The sequence below is a fragment of the Myotis yumanensis genome, unplaced genomic scaffold, assembly GCF_028538775.1.
Source record: "Myotis yumanensis isolate MYYU_CA2020_CCGP unplaced genomic scaffold, mMyoYum1.0.hap1 SCAF_14, whole genome shotgun sequence".
In the NCBI taxonomy this organism is placed as follows: domain Eukaryota; kingdom Metazoa; phylum Chordata; class Mammalia; order Chiroptera; family Vespertilionidae; genus Myotis; species Myotis yumanensis.
In genome coordinates this window covers 23,994,595-24,020,601 of record NW_027223765.1, presented here as the reverse complement: position 1 = coordinate 24,020,601, position 26,007 = coordinate 23,994,595, and the positions used below count along the sequence as shown (strand labels likewise).

The 26,007-nt window shown below is 49.1% G+C and overlaps 1 protein-coding gene across 1 annotated transcript in view; it reads right to left on the bottom strand.

Annotated features, from left to right (window-relative positions):
* The window catches only part of SH3BP5 (SH3 domain binding protein 5), a 66,725-nt gene extending 51,982 nt beyond the window's left edge, over positions 1–14,743 (bottom strand). The window contains exons 1-2 of the mRNA XM_070433377.1: positions 14,460–14,743; positions 12,754–12,816 (exon numbers count right to left, since the gene is read on the bottom strand). Coding sequence (XP_070289478.1) covers positions 12,754–12,816; positions 14,460–14,609 — 213 coding nt within the window. The 5' untranslated portion in view covers positions 14,610–14,743. The remainder of the gene's footprint in view (positions 1–12,753; positions 12,817–14,459) is intronic.
* Positions 14,744–26,007: the final 11,264 nt, after the last annotated feature.

Sequence of the window (26,007 nt, the reverse complement as noted above, 5' to 3'; positions counted from 1 at the left end):
AGGCCAAGATGTGTCCACCTGGTCATCTCGGGATGCTCACAGTGGGGGAAGCTGGACCCCATGTGGAGGTCAGAGTGCCTGAGACCACCTGCTGGAATGGTCAGATGTAAGCACTCGGGTTGACAACCCCAGCTGAGCTCCCAGCCAAGAGCCAGCATTCCACAGCCAGACACAGACATGGGCCTCCTCAGACGTCCAGTCAAGCCTTCAGATGACCACAGCCCCAGCTGACATCTGACCCAACTGCATCCAAGACCCCGTAAGCAAGAGCCGCCCAGCTGAGCCCTCTCCAAATTCCGGCCCCACAAATCACGGACAAAATAAAGCAGCGGTTCGAAGCTGTGATGTTTTGGTGTGACCTATTAGGTAGAAATAGTAACCAGAGCAATAAAAAGGATAGCATCCATTTCATCTCTTCTTCCAATAAAACCAAAAAGTGGGGAAGAAAAGAGGACATCACACTGCAGACTCCAAATCTATCAGGATGAAGCCAGACCCTTTTGCAATGCAGGCTGCGGTTGAGTCTGATGCCAAATGGCAAAAGAGTGTCTCCTGAGTGGGCTTGGCTGCGGTTATAACAGCGGATGTTTCTCTCATTGTCTCCCCTCTAGCAGCTTCTTTCTGTCACAGCAAACATTCAAAATCTCTCTCAGATAATCCAGCAAAACACAGCAAAGGAAAAATCAGGCAAGAAGAGAACAAAACGTTTTCCCCCCTTCCCTTAAGGAAATGAAAGAGCTCTCTAAGAGCTGCTCTGCAAGGGATCATGAAACCCTTGGTTAAGATGCTTTGCACAAAAGCGACAGTCTTTACTGTTGAAACATCTCTGTGGCCACAGGCAGATGAAGCAACTCTCAGAGAGGAGGGCTGGGCGAGGTAACTGGGATGCCTGCCAAAGGATGAGGTTCAATGGGTGTTTAACTGAGCCGGCCGAACACACACACGCATACGCTGCTACGGGAGAGGTCTCCACAATCAACGCTCAGAAGGCAAAACAACAGCTCAAGCTGCCCAAGCGCCCGGCAGGAGAGGAGCCGATAAAAGAGCCGGGGCACATTTACCCAATGGAATGCTACCTGGCCGTGAAACGAAGGAAATCTTACCTTCTGCGACAGCATGGAGGGACCTGGAGAGCATTATGCTAGGTGAAATACGCCCGTCAGAGAAAGACGGTACCATATGATTTCACTTACATGTGGAATCTAATGAACAAACAAACAAAATAGACACAGACTCACAGATATAGAAAACAGACTGATAGCTGTTAGAGGGGAAGGGGCTGGAGGAAAAAGGTGAAGGGATTAAGCAAAAAAAAACACAACAACAACAAACAAACAACAAAAAACACAGACAACGGTGACTACCAGAGGGAAATCGGGGTGGGGAGAGGTAGAAAGGGTAAAGGGGGGTAAATGGTGATGGAAGGAGACTGGAGTTAGGGGGGTGAACACACAATACAACATACAGATGATGTATGATAGAACTGTACACCTCAAACCTGTATAATTTTACTAACCAATGTCACTCCAATAAATTCTATTAAAAATTTTTTTAAATAAAGAAAAAGAACAGCTCAATACTAAAGGCTACAATCCACAGGAACCACAGCTCCCTACGGCCCAGGGGCTTGGAAGATTCCATCACCCCCAGGACAGCAACAAGTCCATCCACCCCACAGCCAATCTCCTTTCGATGTGAGGACACCCGAGGACACCCCGGTAGGAGGGGAGGCATCTTTGGAAAACGTGGGGCACAGTCAGGTCACTGTACAAAAGTTTGCTTTACTACAACAGCGAGCGCCTATGTTCCTATGACGGGCTCCGGCTGAGGGGCCGGGAAAGTCGGTGTATTATCTCATTGGCCTTTAGAGCTTAAAAGGAAGACACACTGATTTTTTTTAAGGCAACAGGGTCAAGATTAGACACCAGATAGCTATTTCTATGGTCTACTCAAGAGAGCCTGTATGTGCCCACAGGTCTATCCATTTAGAAATGATGCAAGTACTCAAACTCACACATTCTTAATAATTGAAATGCTTTCCACTGTTATATCTTGGCGATGGTTTGTGTGTGCGTATTTCATAAATGAGGGTTTCTTGGCTGCCGACAACCCTAAAATGCCTTTAAGGCACTTTTCATCCCTCCATGAATGACCACAAGGAGAGCTTAACAACAGAGTCATTCACTACGCAAGCCCACCAACCTCAGGATTTATCTTCAATTAAGGCAGGGACTACCCATCGGAAAAATGTTTCCCACCAGCCTTCATAGTTCCCAAAATTCCTTTCACAGAAATTTATTTCTTTGGCTCATAAAGACATCTTTTTACAATAATGCTTCATTCTCTCCACCCCCATTCCCTGCCTATGACAATGATAAAATATGGTCATTGTAAATAATTGAGAAAACATCAAGAAATGAAAAATTACAATCACCAGCATTCTGAGCAACTAGCAATCACCACTTGTAACATCCGAGGGTGCATTTTTCCAGAGCCACGCTTCTCAAAAGTGTGTGGGAATACGGGCCCCCACCCCCGCCCACTGTGAATCAACGCTTCTGTAGAATACAATAAAAATCAACTAAAAAAGTGAATGTCACTGGGAAAGCCAGGCAATGTCACTTTTTTTTTTTAATTTATAAACTCTTACTCTCAATTTCTGTATTTACTTCGCCTTAATTGGTAACAAGCAGTTCACTGTCTGTGGACCGCATTATAAACCCCTGTGTCCTAGACCTTTTCTCGCTCATACGCACATATTCTCTCACTGGACACATGATCTTATACATACACTACATAGAGTTTTACATACACTTTATTGTTTTATTACCTAATCTTTCCTCCACTAAGTCGACCATGACCATTTGTCCCCATTCACACCCGCCATCCTTTTTCAGTAGGACAGGCCACGATTACAATGCCAACATCTCTAAGCAGGGCAGCCTCTTAGACCTCCGTGAGCTAGGACCTCCGTGAGCTAGGACCTCCGTAAGTGAGGGACTTTGGGCAGGGGAAGGACACAGGTGGTACTTTCCAAATGTCACAACTGCTGTGCCCAGGGGTGGCCCTGCCTCACAACAGCCCGGGGACGAATGCGATTTCAGAGCCGGCCCTGGGGAAGAGGGACCCGTCTGTTTTCCAGGACACTGTGTAGGACGAAGCCAAGAGTTCACAAGGGCTCTTGATTCTAAGCAAAAACTAACATCCGTCCATTCCGACATTCATCGTACCCCGGTGTGCAGACACTGAAGGAGATGCTGGGGACAAAAGACGGGGAGGCAAGCCTCTCCCTCCAGAGGCCAGATCCTGCAGGGTGGCCAGACAAGTAAACAGATGACCGTTCTACAGCCTGAGGAGCACACACCAGAGGGAGGTGAGGGTGGTAGGAAGTGCATGAGACAGGGAGTGCTGGGTAAGACAGCCTGGGGGCCCCACGCCCCAGAGATTCTGATTCTGGGTGGGGCCCAGGATGCTCTCATTCTAACCAGTTCCTGTCTGTGGTGCTAAGGCTGCTGGTGCAGGACCACACACTTGGACGGCACTGCTCTAGAGTGGTAGTTCACAGCCGGACTGGGGACATGCTTGATTGTCACAACGGGGGAGGAGAGGTGCTGTTATTGGCATTTAGGGAGATGCTGCTACGATGCACAAGACAAGCCCCATAAAACAAAGAATTATCCGGCCCACAACGTCTATGGAGCTCAAGTTGAGTAACTGCTCTAGAGCAAGACACTTGAACTCTATGCCTCAGTTTTGTTATCAGCAAAACGGGGATGATAGACATCTATCTCATAGAGGTGTTCTGAAGTGTGTAGGCAAGGGCCTGGCACACAGCAGGCACTCATTATTACCCTTAGCCGTCATGACTGTGGAAGGGCAGTTAGGAGACAAAAACAGGCAGGAATGACATTCCAGGATGGACACAAAACCCGTCCTGCAAGCACCCACCACACTGCAGCCCTCACCGCTCTGCTCCAGTAACAGCAATAATGTTTGGTAGCTTTCTATGCACCATCATGGGGAAGAAGAAACAGGCCCAGAGACATGAAGCAATCTGCCCAAGGTCACACAGCCATGAAGGGGCAATCTGTTGCTATTCAACCACTCAAATATCTACTGAGCACCTATTAAGTGCCAGGCAGCTCCCAGGAGAAGACGGGCCCTAACGAAGCAGGGGTCACGGGAGACGAACCGATTTGCCGAGCCCAACAGACCAGCCACAGGGCAAAGCCCTGTTGCTCCACGGAATGCAAAGTCCATGCCCCCGTCACCCTGGCCTGCACAAGCCCTCTCTCGGCCCCTTGCCCAGTGGAGTCACTAACAACAAAAAACAACATCACAGCGGGGCCTGGGAAGGAGAGCAGGGCCATCGCCAGGCCCCGTGGCCGGCCTGGCTCCAATGGACATCTCGCCAGAGCCTGTTCTGCATCTGCACCCAGCGGGCCTCGGCGCTCCCTGCCAGCCCCACCCCCAGGAGACCTCTCCTTCACCAGGCTGCGCAACCATCCCAGCGCCCTTCACACAGCCCCTCCTCTGGCCCTCCAGCCACCCAGGGATGTGGACAAGAGTCACAACCCCCCATTTCATAGATGCCAAGACTCACACCAAGGGGCCACGTGCCCATAAAAGTCAGCCGACCTCGGATTCTAACCCAACGCCACCATATATCACCTGATGCCAAAACCCTACACCCACCCCTTCCCCGTGACTTTGGCTTTTGTTTTGGTTTGGTTTTCCCTTTCTGACTATAAAGTAGTACAAATTCTATGCAATGATTCAGAAAATAGTGGAAAGTATAGAAACATAAATGTCACTCATGTCCCCTCCCAGGAATACCTGGTGTGTAATCTTTCCCAGGCACCGTCATGCATATAGACATACTTTAGATAAGAGCACCATCCTACTGCTCTTCTGCAATCTGCTTTTTCCCATCCAGATGTCTTTCTCTGTTAATAACAGCCTGTGTCATCATTTTAAGGCCTAGATTCTATCAACCATTGCGTGTGCATTGTATTTGTTTATTTAAGCAAACCCCTACTGAGAGTCATTCAGATTTATACTTTCCCAACATTTTTAAACAATGCTGCAATGAACATTATCAGTCCTATATCCTTGCCCAGTTATTCCCTTAGGATACATTCTTACAAGTGCAATTGCTGGGTCAAAAGTTATCGTCCCTTGCCCTGGCTGGCGTTGCTCAGTGGTTAGAGTGTTGGCCCGCACGCCGAAGTGTCATGGGTTCATCCCTGGTCAAGGGCATGTGCCTGGATTGTAGGTTCAGTCCTGGCTCTGGTTGGGACACATGTGGGAGGCAACCAATCGATGTGTGTGTCTCTCTCTCTCTCTCTCTCTCTCTCTCTCATGTGCCTGGATTGTAGGTTCAGTCCTGGCTCTGGCTGGGACACATGTAGGAGGCAACCAATCGATGTCTCTCTCTCTCTCTCTCTTTCTCTCTCTCTCTCACCTCCCTCCCTAACTCCCACTCTCTCTAAAAATCAATGGAAAAATATCCTCGGGTGAGAATAAAGAGTTACTGTCTCTTGACATCCCAGCAGTGGTGAGGGCGGGACTGTCCCTGAAGCAGGAAGCCCGAAGTCCTACCTTGCTGATGGCCAAACTTCAGGTCAGGGCTGTGGGGAAGGCAGCAGCCCCAGCCCAGATCACAGAGGCGCCCAGTGAAGACCTCAGGTGTGTCTGTCTCTACCACCGGCCAATGGCCAGAGTCATCGCAACACAGGTCAAGCTGCAGGTGATGCCTGTAGTGTCAGCTCTCTCCGCCTCCACTTTGAGGCTACCTGGGATGTCAATGGACCTCCCAAAGGCTTGGGTCTCCAGGCCTCAACTCTGCCTCCTATTCCACAAGCCCCACCCTGGCTTCCCGAGGGGCCCTGCACGGCCCTCTCACTCCTAGCCACATGCTCCATCCCAGAAGTCAGCAAGCTCGGCCAGGGCACAGGTTGTGTCTGAGGTTCCCTTGAGGGACCCACACAGGACTCAGCACACAGGACGGGCTGTGTGTTTGTGACATGAAGGCCCCTAGGCCACTGTTCACTTGAACCAGATCTCACCTGGATACAAAGAGGTCAGTTTCAAGGAACAGTTATTCCTCACTTCCCCTCATCCACGTATCACTTCACACTCTCTATAGCGGTTCTCAACCTGTGGGTTGCGACCCCTTTGGCGGTCGAACGACCCTTTCACAGGGGTCGCCTAAGACGATCCTGCATATCAGATATTTACATCACGATTCATAACAGTAGCAACATTACAGTTATGAAGTAACAATGAAAATAATTTTATGGTTGGGTCACAGCATGAGGAACTGTATTTAAAGGGCCAGAAGGTTGAGAACCACTGTTCTAGTACTTTCTCCAAAACACAAGTCTTATAGGGCCTTCCCCCAGCACACATCTAGTCATTCACACTACACACACACACACACACACACACACACCACACACTATACACCACAGACACACACACCACACACACCACACACACCACATACTATACATACCACACTATACACCACACACTACACACACCACACACACCACACACACAATACACACACTGCAAACAATATATACCACACATACCACACACACACCACACACATGACCCACAAACCACATACACACAACACACACACAATACATGCACCCCACACCTCACGGGCCTTAAAGGCCAAGGTGCTAAGATGTGACAACATTATCTTTTCAGGAAAGAATTTCTCTCTTCCCCTGACTTGTGTTAATATTCATTGGAGAGAGGCCCTCCCAATCCACCCCTCCCTTTGCTCTCCCACCCCCGAGTTTCCAAGCTCAAAACTGTATTTTTAAGCCCTGACCGGTTTGGCTCAGTGGATAGAGCATCGGCCTGCGGACTGAAGGGTCCCAGGTTCGATTCCGGTCAAGGGCATGTACCTTGGTTGCGAGTACACCCCCAGTGGGAGGTGTGCAGGAGGCAGCTGATCGATGTTTCTCTCTCATCGATGTTTCTAACTCTCTATCCCCCTCCCTTCCTCTCTGTAAAAAAATCAGTAATTTCTTTTTTAAACTGTATTTTTAAGAGAAAATGTCTGCTGGTGTCTGGAAGGGGGAAAGGCAGATTCTGGGCACAGGCCTTATGGAAGTTTGGGGAACACAGAAGTCCAGCATCCGAGGGGCAGAGCACGAACATTCACCACTAACAACTCTCCTCCCAGGGAAGGGCAGGCTGGGAAAGGCCGCTTGTGATCACTGGGAGCCAGAGAAGCTGGATGTGGGTCACCAGGCCTGTGTCCTTCCTCTTCCTCCTCCTCCTTGTCTTCCTCGTCCTCCCCTCCCTCCTCACCTGAATGACCCATTTCTCTCTCTGAATCTCTCCTCTTCTATCCATCGCTCCCCCACCCCCAGCACACCAGTTAGTTCCCCCTTGCTTGGTCCTCAACCAGGTCACACCTTCAGCTTCGCACTGGCCAATCCCTCTGGCTGGAATGTTCTTCCCCACATGGCCCGGAGGCTCACTCTCTCCAGACGTGCTTCCAGGGAAGTCTTTCCCACCCCCTGCATAGAACACTGAGCCCCTCCTCCCTGCCCTCTCTCCCCAACGCCCACACGGCCCAGGCCCCTCCTGACTTTTCCTCCTTAGCACATATCACCATGTGACTACTGTGGGGTTCACTGTTAACTGCATCTCCTCCCTCCACAATGTAAGACAGGTTCTGTCCATTCTCTTCACTGCTCTCTCCCCCGTCACCTAAAACTGTCCTTAGCGCATAGTAGTTGCTCAATAAATACTCAAGGATGTGTCTGTGGGAAAGTGCGCTCACTTTCTTAATTTGAAACATCAGGCTTATATCCAAGGGCCTCTCTGGTTAAAAGGTTATTCCCTTCAACAGTTTGAAAGGCTGGCCCTCCCGATAGCAATCAGAGTGCAAAGGGGACACAGCTCTGTTCAAACAAGGTCAGAGGCAAAGAGAGGCTGCAGGAAGAGGCAGCCGTCCAACTGGCGACATGCAGGTGGCCTCTTGGTAACCTCCGATTTAAAGAGGGAGAGGAAGAAAAGGAGGAGGAGGAGGAGGAGGAGGAGGGGGAGGAGGAAGAGGAGGAGGAGGAAGAGAAGAAAAAGGATGGGATCCTAAAGGAGAAACCAGGCCTGCACCTCGGCCTATGGCTGCCCAGAGACAACCAAGCCACACTCTGTGAGCAAAGTAGCAGCCACCACAAACCTGGTCACCAAGTCACTTTAATCAGAGTCGGACAAAGGCAGGAGGAGTGCTAGGCACTCCAGGTAATATTCAAAAAGTAAAGGCAAGCCCTGACTGGTTTGGCTCAGTGGATAGAGCGTCGACCTGCGGATTGAAAGGTCCCCGGTTCGATTCCGGTCAAGGGCATGTACCTTGGTCGCGGGCACATCCCCAGTGGGAGGTGTGCAGGAGGCGGTTGATCGATGTTTCTCTCTCATCGATGTTTCTAACTATCCCTCTCCCTTCCTCTCTATAAAAAATCAATAAAATATATTTTTTTAAAAATAGTAAAGGCAAAGGCAATGTGGCCAGAGTAAGACCTCCTCCAGGGGCTTCGGAATCATTTCAGGTCAATCCTCGTTCTTTACAGATTCCACACTCATTACGGTTTACTCATGATTCCAAGTCAATATCCGTGTGCTTCTGCACTCATCCGTGGATGTGCCCAGAGCGGACATGCACAGAGTCACCCAACGCACATGCTCCCAGCCGAGGTCAAGCAAAGACCCTCCGCTTCTGGTTCCAGCTCTCACACCGTGAACAGTATCCTTCCCACGGTCCATTTAGTGCCTCCGTTTCTGTGGTTTTTTTTGTTGGTGATTCTGCTGTTTAAACCGGCCTGCAAGCCTAGTGCTAACATGCTGTCCGATGTCCTGTAGCCGAAGGAGGCAGTGACGGGTCACAGAGAACTCAGGTGTTAAACAGGCTTCATGCAGGCATGAGTCTGTGGTCTTGCCCACGAGTTCAATTAATGAACCAATAACATATATTATATACGGTGACTTTAAATGGAAACACACATAAAACAAGGTTATGTGTCAATCTGTTGACAAAAAACATGACCAGAGACACAGGAACCGAAGGTGGGGTCCTGCGAGCGCCTGGTCACATTTCCCCTCTGGGAGCAATGGTTCAGGATTCACTGAGTCAATGTTCACAGCTACTTTACAGAAAACAACCACCACGACTCGGGGTGGGGGTGGCTGGGAGAGGTCAATGGGGGGAAAGAAGACATATGTAATACTATATGTAATACTTTAAACAATACGTTTTTTAATATTTTTTATTGATTTTTTACAGAGAGGAAGGGAGAGAGATAGAGAGTTAGAAACATCGATGAGAGAGAAACATCGATCAGCTGCCTCCTGCACATCTCCTACTGGGATGTGCCCGCAACCCAGGTACATGCCCTTGACCGGAATCGAACCTGGGACCTTTCAGTCCGCAGGCCGACCCTCTATCCACTGAGCCAAACCGGTTTCGGCTAAACAATACATTTAAATAAATAAATAAAAATTTAAAACTGTGGTACATTAAAAAAAAGAAGACAACTACCACGAATAACGAGAATCAACTGTGTATCTAAACGCTCTGCTTCCTGTCCCACATCCTCTGGCACACGCCCCTGCGCCACCCCCGCCGCTCCTGCCATCTGCTCCTTTTTGCACAGGGACTCGGCTGCTGCCGGCTTCTGCTCAGCTATCTAACGGTGCCTCCTCTCTCACAGCCTGTCACCTCCCTCTTCTACTGTAGTTCCTACAATCAGGAATCATCAGCCACCTCTCCTCTCCCCACCCCCGACAGAAATATAAACTCCCTGAGGGCAAGACCTTTGTCTGGCTCACCCACGCGTCTGCAGTGGCCAACAAAGTGCCTGACACAAGGCTGGGGCCCAGGGCTTGACCGGAGGAGGGCAGCCCACCACAGACACAGGGACACCCAGCTCCCCACGGGCTCTGGGAGCATGACCAGCGTCCACACAGCCGCACGGGACCCAACCCCCTGCTCCTTTGGGAGACTCACAGGCAACACCTATTAGCCCTGGGCTGCCCGGGCCACAGGGAGCTACTGAGTGGCAGGTCCAAACCGAGATGTGCTGTAGGTGCAAAATACGCACAAGATTCTGAAGTTCATATCAAAATATCTGTAAAATACCTCACTGACTTTTACTACTTTTTAAAATATATTTCTTTATTGATTTCAGAGAGGAAGGGAGAAGGAGAGATAGAAACATCAATGATGAGAGAATCATTGATTGGCTGCCTCCTGCACACACCCCCACTGGGGATCGAGCCCACAACCCAGGCATGTGTCCTTGGCCAGAATCGAACCTGGGACCCTTCAGTCCACAGGCCGACGCTCTATCCACCGAGCCAAGCTGGCTAGGGCTGACTTTTACTATTGATGCCATGTTAAAAGTATGCTATCCGGAACATTCTCGGTTAAATGGAATAAAGTCCCTTCAGCTGTTTGTTTTTACTTTTTGATGTGGCTCCTAGGGACGTGTTCCTTGCTTACAGAGCTGGCGTTATATTTCTGAATCCATCTTGGTTCTAATAATACCATGAAAAGGTCAGCCAGCGACACAGGCCAGCTCTGGCCACCTCTCCTCGCTGCTGCCAAGTGCCCTCCAGAGCAAGACAGGAAACACCTGCCCCGAGCTTCCCATGACACACACACACCTGAGTACATTCAGAGAAAGGATGCGGAAATCGGGGCTAAAAGGAGTTCAACATATGGAACCATTTTACCCTCAGAAGGTAAGCGTGCGCAAGCACAACAGTGGCCGGCATCGAGCAGGCATCCAAACACAAACGCTATTTCCAACTCGTCTATTCACACTTGGGACGGGAGGCTATGAGAGCTGGAGGGATACGGACAATGGCCTGGCTCCCTAACGTCACTGAACCGAGAGGGCACTGTGCCTCCGGGTCCCCATCTGAAGAGGCAGTCGCCGCCTCCCCTACCTTCCAACGCCCTGCTGTCCACTAGAACTTTCTATGATGGTGGAGGTGCTCTCTGCTCTGTCCAACACAGGGGCTACTGAGCTCTTAAAGTATGGCTACCGTGCCTGAGGAGCTGCATTTTTAAATCTCATTTCAACTCATTTAATTTCAATTCAAATAGCCATGTGTGGTGGTATTGGACAGCACAACATTAGCCTATTGTAACAGGACAGAAAGAGAAAAAGCTTGTAAAAACACTTTGTAAAAAAAAAAAAAATACTATAGAAGTGGTAGGGCTTTGGGTGGTGTTTCATGATCTACAAATCTGAGATTCTGAGAGATTTCAATTGCCCAACAAAGAGACTCGATTCATCCTAAGTGCAAAGAATTTAAATAAACACTCAGATTTTACTCCACTTGGGGGAGAAGCGCAGCCAGTGTTCATAGCCACCTACCGTCGTGCTAGAGGGGTTAACCCTTCACACACAGCTCAGAAGACAGGCTTTAATCCCCACTCCCACACCCAGGGCCTCGGCCCCGCAGGCAGGCTGAAGTCGAGGTTGCCAGTGTATTGCTGGTAGATTACCTTCCTACTGTTCAGATCTGCTGATGGATGGTAAAGCCAACCACTACTGAAAAGGCAGGGGGACCAATCGGTAACTGTAAAGAATGCTAACCTGGCCCTAGCTGGTCTGGCTCAGTGGATAGAGTGTCAGCTTTCAGACCAAGGATCCCTCGGTTCAGTCCCAGCCAAGGGCACGTATCTGGGTTGCAGGCTCTTCCCCGCTGCCCGGGCCCCGGTCAGGGCTCCTGCAGGAGGCAACCAATCGAGGTGAGCTGATGTTTCTCTGTCTTTCCCTCTCTCTTCACTCTCCTTTTAAAAGTGGTTCTCAACCTTCCTAATGCCGCGACCCTTTAATACAGTTCCTCATGTTGTGGTGACCCCCAATTTCATTGTTACAAATTGAACATAATTAAAGCATGGTGATTAATTAAAGCATAGTGATTAATCACAAAAACAATATGTAATTATATGTGTTTTCTGATGGTCTTAGGTGACCCCTGTGAAAGGGTCGTTCGACCCCCAAAGGGGTCACGACCCACAGGTTGGGAACCGCTGCTTTAAAAGATCAATGGAAAAATATCCTCGGGTGAGGATTAACAACAGCAACAAAAAAGAATGCTAATCTGTTTACACTCAGGTTGGGAGATGTTTGTGAAATTCAAATGAGTTCTAGTCTCTCAAGCTACTTCCCAGCAGAAAAGCCCTTCCCAGTCTAAACAGCTTTTCCTCACCATTAAGATGATTCTATTCTACACACAAGCCGACAATCAAGAGGTGAGCAGGAATGTGGAAGGGAGTGAATTCTTAGAGCAGGAAAGTAAAAAAAAAAAAAAGGTTTAAATCTGAGGAAACACGTTTCCAAGTACAGTGTAAGAACCGCCCGAAAGCACTGCAGAGACTTGGTGAGCTTTGTGCTGCTCCACTAAAGGGTCAGCTCATTTTCCCCTCAGGTCTGTAGCTCTTCCCCAGACACGTTAACTTTAGGGCTTACGCCTGTGTAAAGCCCTTGGTTTGGGCCCCACGGAGCTTCCATGATGAAAAACAACATGTGAAATGAGATCCATGTGTGTTCCACCCACAAGCTGGGCTCAGTGGTGTAGCTGATTCTGTCAGACAGCAGGCTATTGCTCAACTCTGAGGAGGGCACGCCAGCAACCACCCTCCAGCCACTAAAACAAAATTAACCATTCGGGTGTCACTTCAGCAAGGGACAGGGGCCCGGCTTTCTGTACCTCAAGTTCAGTCTCGCGTCGGTTGATGTCATCCGTGGACTGATTTAACTTCTCCAATTCTCCCTAAGGAAGGACAGAGGGAGAAAAAAGATTTAAGGGATTGTCTTTTGTTTCCAGTATGACTCAGCCCACTGCCTGCAAAATTACTCCAGCACCATTTGTGGGAAGAGGGACGAGTCAGTATTAACTCTCAAGGAAAATAGTTGAGCCTTGGCCGGAAGAGCAAATGCATGTCAGCAATTCTGAAAACTTTATCTTGATCAGCAATGTCAGAAAGTCCCAGAAATTTGTCTTTTCTTAGAAGGTCAAATAGTTACTCCAGGTTTGTGCCTTCAGGTAAATCCACCTGTTACAATGGTTTTGGAGCCGAATCAAAACAGTACCTTCTGCTTTGCAGCAAGAACTTTGCAGAAAAGACAATAAAAGAAAATAAACAAGGCCAAGCCACAAGTATAAACCCAGTGAAATGTTCTCAAAATCAAGGGCACCATTCTGACGTTAACTCATTGGCGGTTGAGTATTTTTCTGCCAATTATTCAATCTCCCTAGGTATTTTTTTTAACTAGCTTTAAAAAAGATACCTTTAAATAAACATTTGCAAAATGAAATTCTGTAAAAAGTAGCCAGCATGAAGTTAACTCATTTTACTCTGCAAACAAAGGATCTTGTTAACAGAATTCCCCTACCAAGAAAACATGGTAGTAGTAGTAGTTCAAACTGACGATTTTAATAAGATTTCTAATGCAAACATTTCCCACCTGATCTTTACCTGGCTAGTCTGCCAAAACAATTCATTTAAATAGAGACAGCTGAGTTACATGAGCTTTTAATTGATCTGCGCACTGAAAAACCAATAAGGGCTTCAGGAATTGAAAGAGATACTTAAAAGCAATGTATTTTTAAGGACGACTTAGGCAAAGGGTAGAAAAACGGTCTTGGCAACGGGATTTGCTGTGCGTTTTGCCTGGCAGGTGAAGAGGTTAAGCTGTCACTCCTAGATCGAGGCTTGGAAATCGGTTTTTAATCATCCCCCTTGGAAATGGAGGTGCGGAGGGCCAGGCCAATCCCCTCGCCTTCTCCCCGCGTCTGCTTTGCGCATCAGTTGTTCCCGATTCCTGTTCACACTCAACCTCACAACAAGGAAAAGCTGGGTTTTAAACCTTTGAGGCCAAGTGCAAGGCTGAGTCCACGGGGACAATCCACCCTTCAGTTTGGGAACAATGAACCAAAGGAGGAAGATGGCTCGGGCCGGGCACCTGCGCCAGGTGAAGGCAGACTCGGAACGCGGGGCGCCGGGCCAGCCCGGGCAGCAGGGCGGACAACGCCCACCTGGCGGCCGGCCTCTCCTCCGCGGCCAGGAGGCCGTGCCATGCACGCGGCGCCCGGAGCTGGGCCGGGGACCCCCAGACCCGCATGGCGCCCCCGCCCCCTTTTCCCTTTGTTGCACATCCGCGGAACCGCTGAGCACGCTGCGGCGAACCCCGGGTCCTGCCGGGGGTCTGCGGGGATCCCCGCAATGTAGCCAGGCCGCATTCACGCGGGCACTGCAGCTCCCCAAGAGCCGGGTGAAACCAAGGACTCGGACCCACTCTCCCTGCCCGCAGACCGCAGGCACCGGGGGCTGCGAGGCAGCTGCAGGTGGAGACGCCGACCTCCGCGGCGGCCCTCGCGGGGTCGGGATCCGGGGCGCCCCCCGCGCGCCCTACCTGGATGCGGGGGTCCACCTCTTCTTCCTCCTCCAGCTCTTGCTCCATCCCCTCTTCCTCCTCCTCCTCCTCCTCCTCCTCCAAGTCCCGGGCGGACGCCGGGAGCTCAGCCGGCTCCTCCGAGAGGCTCCGCTTCAGCGCCGCGTCCATGCGGGCAGCCGGCACGCAAACCTGGCCGCGGGGCTTCGGAGCGTCGGCTGCCACCGCCACCAGGCTCGCCCGCCGCCGCTCCTCCACCGCCGCCCGCTCGCTCGGGAGCCGCCGCCGCAGACCCCGGGAGGCGCCGCTCGCCGCTGCGGGTCCCTCGGCCGAGGCGGAGCGGAGGAAGTGGGCGCGGCCGCCCCCTGTCGGCAGCGGCGGTCAGCGCAGCGGCGCCCGCTCCGCCCCCGTCCCGCCCGGCCGACCTCCGCGCGGCTCTGACTGTTCCCCCTCCAGCCCCGGGACCCAGGTCGCCGTCACAAAAACCCCAGCTCCCTGGACGCCTCCAGCGTGGGAAACCGGGGGCCCTCGCCCCGCTTGACTTAGCAGCCCGAATGCATCACAGACCACCCCACGTTGGACGCCTAATTTCGGGGCAGCTTTCTCCCCCGCCGTCTAAGGAAATGGACTGTGGGAGGAAAGTTTGGGGTATTTCCACTCCCTGAAGTCACCTTCAGAAGCCTGTACCCAGTGGCCCTGGACTAGTTTCAAGACTCACTCAAACCCCTGTGTGGAGGCGCCCAAAACACGTTTCTCCTCTTGGGTGAACCTTGGTGATTGTATCTGCTTGGAGATTTCACCAGAAAGGGGAACAGAAACATATGCTCCCATCCACACAGAAGTACAAGGGGTCAGCCCCATGCGTGCATTCCTGTCCCAAAGCTGTGCCCCCCCCCACCCCCCCCCCACCCCCCCGCCGCGGGCATCGCCACACCCAGACACCTGTGCTTTCACGGGTGTGGGATGGTCCTACCTGAGTAGCCAGGAAGCGTGGAAAATCATGGACCAGGGATGTGGGTGGGTGGGTACAACCTTTGCAGGGAGTTGGTAAGTGTAACCAACCCCTGTCAACAGGCGCACTGTAGCCAAGGACTTATGAACTGGCCAGGTTCCCTGCCCACCCAGAGCAAGCAGGCAGCCCCAGCTTCCCTGGCCAACTCAACATCACAAAAGGCCAAAGATCGAAAGGCCATGTCTGTGCTGCTATAAAATGTCAGGACCTCTGTGATGTCAGGGGGGCACAGGATGGGATGAGCTTAGCCAAGCAGGAAGGGCACTGCCAACTGGCCCTGCTCATGTGTCCTCCGCCACCGAAATGCAGAACGTGCCCACGTCTCACACAGAGGCTGTGGCCCATCGGCTTTGTGAGTTTGGAGGCCGAGCTTGCGTGAGAAAGGACTTCTTTCTGAGGGCCCAGCACTAAAGCCACCTTGGAAAACCTGCTTCTGACGTTCTATCAGAAGTTAAGATGGGGGGTTATTCCCTGGGCAGGGGACCACCCTCCAGAGGCTGGCACTGTGGTCCGATGGCAAAGATTCATCCTAGCTCCCGGAGGTAAGGCAGGTGCATGCCATAGGTTCATTTCTGCAAAGGCCACGCCTATTCGTTGTTCTTTAAATCAGTGGAGAGTTAGTGAAGGACGTTCTGAAGTTCCTTGTTGGTCCAGTGCTGGATGAAGGTAGGGACCAGATGACCATTACGGGTTCCTTTGGAACGCGAGAGCCACCCAATGTCACTCTGGTGGCTTGGAATTGAGCCTATAATTGAGCAGGGACATCCTAGCTGTGAATAACCTAAGAGAGGTGGAAAACCATTCATCCCAATAATGTTCTGAAGATAAAATATGAAAAATAAATAAACTACAGCAGTACTATGTATTTTCTGTTGGTACATACATATGCACATGAATGGATAGAAAAAGGTCTGAAAGGAAGAATTCATATCCAACAAAGGCGGTTTCATACCATACCCCTAGGAAAAAAGGGATATGGAGGGGCTCAAGATTGGCTAGGATGGGGGGCAGCCAAAAGGAACTTTTAATCTCTCAATGTTTTCATTTTTTACAAGGAAGATGTATTTATGATTATTTGTCTGATTTAAAAATAAATTTAAAACAGTACATATTGTATTAGTTTTCCACTGTTGTATAACAGTACCACAAACTTAGCAGATTAAAACAATATTCATTCATTATCTCACAGTTCTGTAGGTCTGAAGTTCAGGCACGGGTGACTAGGTTCTCTGCTCAAGGTATTCCAGGTTGAATCACGGTGTTGTCCAGGCTGCAATCCTTTCTGGAGGCTCAGAGGAAAATACCCTTTTCAGCTCATTCGGGTTATTGGCTGAATTCAGTTCCTTGTGGTTGTAGGACTGAGGTTCCCGTTTCCTTGCTGACTATCAGCCAGGGGTCAATCTCAGCTGTGAAGGCTGCCTGCATTCCTTGACATATGGCTCCCTTCACCTTCAAAGCCAGCAATAGAGAATCTCACTTGTGTTCAATTGAATGAAATTGCACTCTTCAATCTATTCTTCAGGAGGAGCCCTTTTAAGGGTTCACTTGATTAGCTCAGATACCCCCAGAAGAGTCTCCCCTTCTTAAAGCCAACTATGCAATATTCATAACCTAATCATGGGAGTGACTATCCCATCGTATTCACAAGTTCCCCAAATTATACAGGAATATGTACCAGAGATCAGGAAATGGGTCACTCATAATTCTGCCTACTGCACATACTAAGAAGAGAAGCCATGTAAGTGGCTTGTAAGCCAGGCAAAGGCTTGGTATTTCTTTTAGCTGGTGCACTGAGCTGGAGTAGTGGTTCCAACGATATGGGCTGGAGGCCCCTGAATGTCCCTGAGACCTTGCAGTAGGCCATGAGATCAAAATGACTTTCACACTAATACTAGGGTATTTGCTCTTTTCACTGGCATTCTCTCATGAATGCACATTAGAGTTTTCCAGAAGCAGACAACCTGATATCACAACAAACTGAATGCAGAATATATACAAGAATCCAGCTGTCTTCTATTTGGGGAACCATTTCATTTTTCATTTTGAAAGCTATTCTTCATACACATATAACATTTATGTTAACATCAAACAATACATAAATGTATTGCTGTTATTTTAGATACATTAATAAAAATTATTTTTTAAAATTCTGTTTTAATGTCTATATAGTACCCACTGGTAGATATAACCACATAAACTAAACAACAGCTCCTGGAGATCTCCAATCATTTAAAAAAATATAAAGGGGTCCTGGCACCAAAAATTTTGAGAGCCACTGATTGAGAGGAAATGGTTCTCTAGGTTAGGTCCCTATCCTTTTTTATTTGTGTTTAAAGTTCCACTCCTTCATTCAAAAGATGCATCCCCCCCACCCAAGACCCCTGTTGGCCACTGGTAGAATATTATAGGCACGGGTGACTATAATACATTTTTGCCCATTTTAAAAGACTTCAAGTATAATTTAACAGTTTGTATTGATTTTAGAGGAAGGGAGAGAGAGATAAGCCTCGATTTGTCGTTCCACTCATTTATTCATTCATTGGTTGATTCCTGCCTATGTCCTGACCAGAGATCGAACCCACAACCTTGGCCAGGATGATGCTCTAACCAACTGAGCTACCTGGCCAGGGAGAAACAATTTTAAATGAATGAGATGGCGGCTAAATAAGGTGCTGCTCGTGTGGCATCACTTTGGCTATTTCCTTGAATCTCTGTTTTGTCAATTCCTATGAAGAAGGCGCCACCCAGTTATAATGTTGCTCCTTTGGAGAAGATGGGTGGCTTTATGAGGCTCTGTCTGTGATGTGGTTTCCAGGCTCCCCCTCCCCTGTGCCAGGCTTTGAGTGGCTCCCAGAGGCTCAGGACACACCTGCTTCAAAGCTGCAATGTCTTGGCAGGGGCCTGACCACAGGGTGCCCGGTGTGGGCAAGGTGTGGCTGACACCTTCACGAAAACCTTGAGGCTGCTTTGCTTGGAACCCACACGCCCTGTTCAGTTTATTTTTACTACCTCCTTGCAGTTTGTTGACACCCTGACACTGGCGGGAAATAGACTGCGTGCTTCCTCTCTGCCCACCACTTCCTCAAGCTGAAAGTGAATCCTCTCAGGTGGAAATCACAGCCTCCGTCCGGGCTTCCCCCTCGCCATGTAAACAGTGGGCTGCAAGCTGGAAGCAGGAGGCAAAGGCCATCTGCAGGAGGGGCCTAGGTTTACATATTCCTCTGTCACGGCCCTTACTTGACTTGTTCTGGTTTCTCTCGTGGGATTAAAATCAGCCTCTCCTTTGCACTGATGTCACACACCTACCATCCAAGCCTCCTCCTCCCTGACTGACACAGCAAGCAGGTCGCCAGCAAAGAGACACCCTGTCCTTGTGTGGTCCACCCATCCCCGTGGTGAGCGTCGGGGAGGTTTCTATTTCTGTATGTGTGGGGGGAAACCTGGATTTGTTTAAAAAACACAGAAAATCCTGCCCTGCCCAAGTCCTCACGTGAACAGAGGCCTCACATGCTCCCCAGTCTTTTTTGTGAGAAGAGAAACCAAAGAGGTGAAAACCCAGGAGCGGAAGCCTGAGAGGAAGTGAGCGCATCTGCTGACCTCAGAGCGCTGGGGTTGCGTTTAGGGCAGGAAGAGGGGTAGTGCCGGCCAGACCTGGGTGAGGGACCCTCGGTAAGAGCACAGAAGTCATCCCACTTTCCGCCTGCAAGGGCTGGATGGTTTGCCAGAGACGTTGGTACTGAGCCTTGAATAATAAACAGAATTTTCTCAAACAAGGAAGGAAGATTTTGCCGAAGAAAGGAAGAAAGGGCTTCCCAGATAGCAAACAACATGAGGAAATCATGGAGGCGATAGACAGGTCGGGAAGGAGGAGGGAGATCATTTGGACTCGGGGCCCAGGAAGGGACTGAGGAGAGTGGAAGGAGCAGGGATGAAGCCTAACGTTTGGGGCAGGTCCTCCAGGGCTAAAAACTCTGGACTATAGACCAGAGAAAGCGAGGCGCCATTCATTCATTCATCTGTTCATCACTCATCTAACAAATATTGATTCAGCACTTAGCATGTTTTAGGCATTGTACCAGATGTCAGGGGTGCCATCATGAACAAAAGACACAGACTCCCTGCTGTCAGGGAGCTTACATTCTAGTAGGAGGAGACAATAAAGGAATAAATGTATAATATGTCAGGGCGATCAGTGCTAAGGGCAAAAACGAAGCAGGAAATGAACAGAGTGACGAGGTGTGGAGGCGCTATTGTGGCTACAGCGAAGGCCTGTCTAGAAGGGCACTTTCAGCCAAGACTGGAAAGAAATGAGAGAGCAAACCACACATACCTTTGGGGGAAGAGCACTCCGGCCATGGAAGCAGCATGTGCAAAGGTCCTGAGGTGGGAATGTGCGCCAAGTGTTGGAGAGAAAGCAAGCCCAGTGTGGGTAGGGCAAAGTCAGCTAGGGAGAGAGCAAGGGAGATGAAATCAGAGGCCTGCAGGCGGGTAGGCCAGGGAGGACCTCCAGGCCATGGTAAGGAGTTTGGGTTTTATCTGATGAGTGATCATGTAATCACTCTGGCTGGAGGGTGGGAACTTGACCAGAGGGACACTGAGAAGCTGGGGCAGGGGAGACACAGATCAGTCAGGCTGGTGGTCTAGTGGGGGGAGTATGAGGAATGCCTCTTCTGGATGCTTCTCCTTTCTCAGGGAAACCATGAGCAAGGTCATCAGCTGAAAGTAATGAGGCACGGAGGGCACTGGAGCAACACTGGAGGCCAGAGGAGAGAGATGTTGCCCAATAGCTATCCAGGCTGCACTGGGGACCTACTTGTGGTTTGAGCTCCTCAGTGAGACCAGTACGAGTGGTTTTTCCTACCCAAGCTCAGCTGCTGGTTAAATGTGAGATTTAACAAGAGTTGGGAAAATGCCAAGGTCTCGCAAGGGTGAGAGAGCGGCGTGAAGGCATTGAGGGTGACTGCCGGTGCCACGATTTTAACAATGGACCACGCAATCTAAACTGGATCAAGTGGGAAGTGCGGGCATGAGGGGGTAAGGAGGGAGGGCTTGTTGAAATAGTTCCAGGAAGCGAGGATGAATCCCTGAATCAAGGGATAGAGAGATGGGAATGAATCTGAGATTCTGTGGATGTTGGTGAGTAGTCTGGAGCAGGGGCCCTCAAACTACGGCCCGCGGGCCACATGCAAATACAAATATTGTATTTGTTCCCGTTTTGTTTTTTTACTTCAAAATAAGATATGTGCAGTGTGCATAGGAATTTGTTCATAGTTTTTTTTTTTTAAACTATAGTCCGGCCCTCCAACGGTCTGAGGGACAGTGAACTGGCCCCCTGTTTAAAAAGTTTGAGGACCCCTGGTCTGGCGGGAGGCAGGGGAGGAGCAAAGCCGATCCCGGGGCTTCTAGTTTGAGTGACTGGACACACCAGTAATTGGGGTCTACGCTATAGACGTTTTGGTTGGAAAGATAATAAATTCAGCTTTAGAACACACTGATTTTAAATGAAAACCCTGAAAGCTCAACTGCCTGTTGTATTTGGAAATAGTGATCAAGGTTATCCAAGGGTCAAACAAAACTCTCTGGGAGACCACAATACAGGCCTCTCAGCAAGTGTGTGACAGTTCATCTGATCTCTGAGGACCACTTAGTTTTTATTTTGACATTTGGTGGCATCTAGGGAACCAAGATCCAGTGGCAATCTCTTCTTGTGGTGGGGCCCCCGGAGCGTCACAGTGACAAGGATTACTCCTGAACTGGGGTCAAATCCCAGCCGTACTATTTATGAGCTGGCTTTGGACAAACTATTTATTCTCTCTGAACCTCACCTGCAAAATAAGGACAATAACACCAGCATCTCCCTGTCAGAGACATTATGAAGGTTAAATAAAGTGATATTTATAGGATGACTAGGCCATAACAAAAGTCTCATTCATGGTGGTTCCCTGTTTTTGTCCTTCTCTGCCCCATGTCTTAAACCTAAGGGACTCAGGTATCTATAATAATAAAAAAAGTGTAATATGCTAATTAGACCGGCCATCCTTCCAGATGTCCTTCTGGACGACCTTCCGGACGAAGCTGGGGCTGCAAGGGAAGCCAAGGTCCCGATTGCCAAATGGAAGGCGGTGCCAGCAGCCGGGGGAAGGAAGGCCTACTCTTGCACAAATTTTGTGCATCGGGCCTCTCGTTTTACATAAGAGTTTTGGGTTTTATTTTGTTTTTTACTGTCTCTTAAGGTGAAATTTGCAAGCTGAAAGTGGCCAGCAACATTAATACATTTTTGAGCACCTACTACATGCACTATCCCAGGTGCCAATTTGAGGGCCCAAAACATGGAGATGGTAAATTCATTGTGTCTTCCTGCTTGGGGAGACGTACTTCCACCAAAACTGTGCCCCAAGACCACAGCCACATTAATTAAGGCTCTTTCTGTCAAACATCAATGACATTTAAATGAGGATTTCCTGCAACACCAATGTAAGAGGAAAAAAAACAAACCTGCATCTGTTTGTTAACCCCTGTAAGAATAGAAACTGATCTTGTGGATGAAGAAGGAAATGAAGCTGTGTTCACACCACATCCTGGTGCAGTGACTGAAATTGACCATCAGCATCTTCTCGGGGCCCACCTGTCATCTTCAGCCAGAGGCGGCACCCTATCAACTACTGGCTGGATCAGACCCGGGGGCCTGTGTTGCCTGGTTAGACATTTGAGCCAGCAGTTAAAACTCGGGCTTTACAACAGGAAAATCCACACTTCTCCACTTGGCAAGAGTCCAGAGGAGCTGCGGGGAGCAGCTGACCCCTGGAGGAAGTGCATGCTCCCTCGAGCGAGCCTCAGAGCCCTGTTGTCAAAACCACTTACACAGCGAATTCCCTCCTTGCTTCAGCACCCCGTGAGAAGGGGACGTGGGAAGCTGGTTCCCCCTGCCTTCTTCTCACTTTCCCTCTCTTCACACCGGCTCCAAAAATCGTGGCGTGTGACAAGATGGAAGAGAATTGTACAGCAGACCTCGAACCCTTCAACAATACTTCTTGACCCCAGGTGACCGGTTCTCAGAACTGAAGGACCCACAGATGGCAGTTCTTTGAAAGGGATCAGAGCCTCCACATTAACAAGGCGTCTGTTTAATTCTATGATCCAGTGACATCAGTGTGTTGCCCAATTGTCGCGCACTATGGCCGCTCCCCTCTAATGAGAGCCTTTATTTGTCTCTTAAATTGAATTAAACTCAACTCTCTTGACTCAGATGAATGACAGGCCAGAGTACTTAGAGAACCCAGGAGAGAGACTTCCGATGTTCATCTGTGGTCTTAGAGGACCTGCAGGATAAATGGCGCTGGAACCCTAGTGACACGAAAAAAGGGTTCCATTCAAAAGAGGAAGGAGGGTTCCATACACCACAAACCAGTGAGCATAGCAGACTGCAGACATGCTTCTAGAATGGACTTTAAAGGGAAAAGGGCATTTCTGTCCCTGGAAGAAAAATGATTCATCATTGTGTAACCAAGGCTGGGTTAACCAAGAACAAATCATGTCAGCCTTGCCCTCACTTATTTATTCCACAGATTTATTAGTCTAGCCAGGGAAGGAAATACACAACACAGGAGATCTCCATTGTTCAAAGATCACTGGCAGAGAAAAAGATCACATAAATCAATCCACTTATAAAGGAAACCAAAATTTCACATGAAATAATGAAAAAAAGGCTTTTCCTGAGACTTTACCCTGAAAAACAAAACTTAAAATTGTGGAAATAAGCAACTTTTGTTGTATTTTAAAAACTGTTTAGTTGGCAAATATTTACTGAGCAAATATTATGGGAGAGCCACTGGCGAGGAAGATACAGCAGTGAACAAATGAGACAAAATCCCTGCCCTCGTTGGGGGTTATCGTCTAAGGAAGGACAGGAAAAAAATGTAAATACATAAACAAGCAAAGTAGTTGTAGCTAGTGATACCAATAGTTGATTTGAAGAAAAAAAAAAGTAAGGTAACCAAACAAAGAAGGCTGAGGCAGGGAGGATCCTGCCTTAGATGGGAGGTGGAGAAGGCCTCTAGGAATGTGACATTGGAGCTGAGATTTGGTGACGAGAAGGAATCAGGCAGCCACACTTTGCAGGAAAGTGTGATCTGGATAGCAGAGACCCTGAAGACACGACCAGTGAGTGAGCAAGGGGGACAGAGTGTTGAAATGAGGTACGAGACTTCGGCACAAACCATATTCTGTGGAGCCACGGGAAAGAGTTTGGATTTTTATGAATGGGCTGAGAAGCCAATGGAAGGATTGAAGCTGAGGGATGACACAGTCTGACCCAAATGTTTACAAGATGAGCATGGCTGCTCTGCAGAAATGGGACGGCCATGAAGGCAGAGTGGGAGCAGGAACCCCAGGGAGGAGGCTGTCCCAGGGCCCCAGCCAGCCATGCGGCCACCCGGGCTAAGTGGTGGGGAGGAGATGGAGTGGAGTCGATTCGGGATGTATTTTGAAGGTAGACCCAACAAAACCTGCTATTCCATTAGAGGTGGGAGTGGGTGGAGTCAGAGGCATCAAACGTGACTACAGATTTTGACTTGAGAATGATACTGCCATTTACTGAGTGACGTCCGGAAGACTTGAGAAACAGGTGTGGAATCAAGAGGTGTGACTTTGGACACTTAAGCCTATGAAACACTCAAGTGGACATGTCAAGTACAAAAATATACACCTGCCTAGCCAGGTGGCTTGGTCAGTTGGAGCACCATCCCATGCACTGAAAGGCGGGTTCCATTCCTGGTCAGGGCACATAATCTAGGTTTCCGGTTCAATCCCCAGTCAGGGCACATATGGGAGGCAACCGATGGATGTTTCTCTCTCATATAGATACTTCTCTCTCTTTCCCTTCTTCTCTCTCTAAAATCAATAAGCATATCCTCAGGTGAGGATTTTAAAAAGTACAACCGCAGGCCAAGTCTACCGATATACATTTAAGCGTCAACTGCATGTAGATGGTGTTTTAAGCCAAGGGGCTGGATGGGTAAATGCTGAAGGGAAGAGAACCAGGACCAAGCTCCGGGCAACCAACATTCAGAGGCTGGGCCTTAGACAAGAAGCCAGGTAAGAGTAGTGCCACCAGCTCACTCTAAGAGTAGCAACAACCACCACAAATATGATCAATCCACTATCACATTGGAGGGTTTGGGGGCATATTCTTTCTGATAAAATTATAGGATCATATAATAGGAAATTATTCAGTTATGACTTGACTTTCACAGCAAAAATCATAAACAGTATAACTTTGGCAAAAATATTTGCGGCATTTGTTATTTTCCCCCTCTGAGTTAACATCATTCTTCTATGCAGTATCTTTCTGGGCTTCATCCTCACAGGTTTTCTCAGGTCTAACACTGCCATTTCCTCATTTGTCAGTGGCTTTGCCAATAATGAGGGCCGTTCCCCAAAACTGCTTTCCTAATCTTGAAATCTTGCCTGTTTTGCAAGACCAACCATTTCACTTTGCCATCAATTTTTGTGACTTGTGTTGTACTTGCATTGTGTTGTTGCAGCCTGACAACTGTAGAGAGAATAATGAACAAAGACTTTGGCCCAATAGACAGGTAGAAACTTGGTTGGTTTGTTTTTTAAATATATTTTTATTGCTATCAGAGAGGAAGGGAGAGGGAGAGAGAGATAGAAACATCAATGATGAGAGAGGATCATTGATTGGCTGCCTCCTGCATGCCCCTCACTGGGGATGGAGCCTGAAATCTGGGCATGTGCCCTGACTGGGAATTGAATTGTGACCTCCTGGCCCATAGGTCAATGCTCAACCAGTGGGCCACGCTGGCCAGGTGAAACATGGTTTTAAAAGGAAGGTGTGTGTGGTCAGTTTATTAGTGATTTGAATTTTGTGTCATGATTATGTTAGTTGCTCATAGAAGGCACATGGGTTGAAGTAAATAAAGGGTGGCTTTTCCTCTTACCCTCCCTCGCCCCCAAGCAAGCAGAAAAACAACCAACCAAACAAACAGAAAACTGAGGGGCTCCAGGCCAACCTGAATGCTGAAAAGATCCAGCCAACCAACGACCTAGGGGACGTGTGTTCCAGGCAGGACAGCAGCGGGGACTGAGAGAGGAAGGAGCTAGGTAGGGGGGTTTGAAGCTCCGTGTTTCAATTATCTAAGACCCGGAGGCCTAAGGTAACGACCGTTTCCTCTCTCACAATTCTCTGCAATGACTGCAGCAGGCAGCCCTCTGCTCCGTGTGACTCCAGCTGGCCACTACAAGACGCAGTCAGTACCAGAGGCCTGGCTCCTCTGAGACTAGGACCAGAATTGCTCCTCTCCTCCCTCTCCCAGTGGCTTTTGCTTTCTCACAGCACGGGGCCTGGGTTCACAAAGTACAGGATACTTACTGTCTGGTCCTTTACAGACAAGTATGCTGACCCCTGGGCTAAGTCATGAGGTACCTGATAAATCTTGTTGAGGGATTTAAATTTCATTCTTTTTTGTTTGTTTGTTTTTAATCCTCACGCCAGGATATTTTCCCATTGGTTTTTAGAGAGAGTGTAAGGGGGGAGGA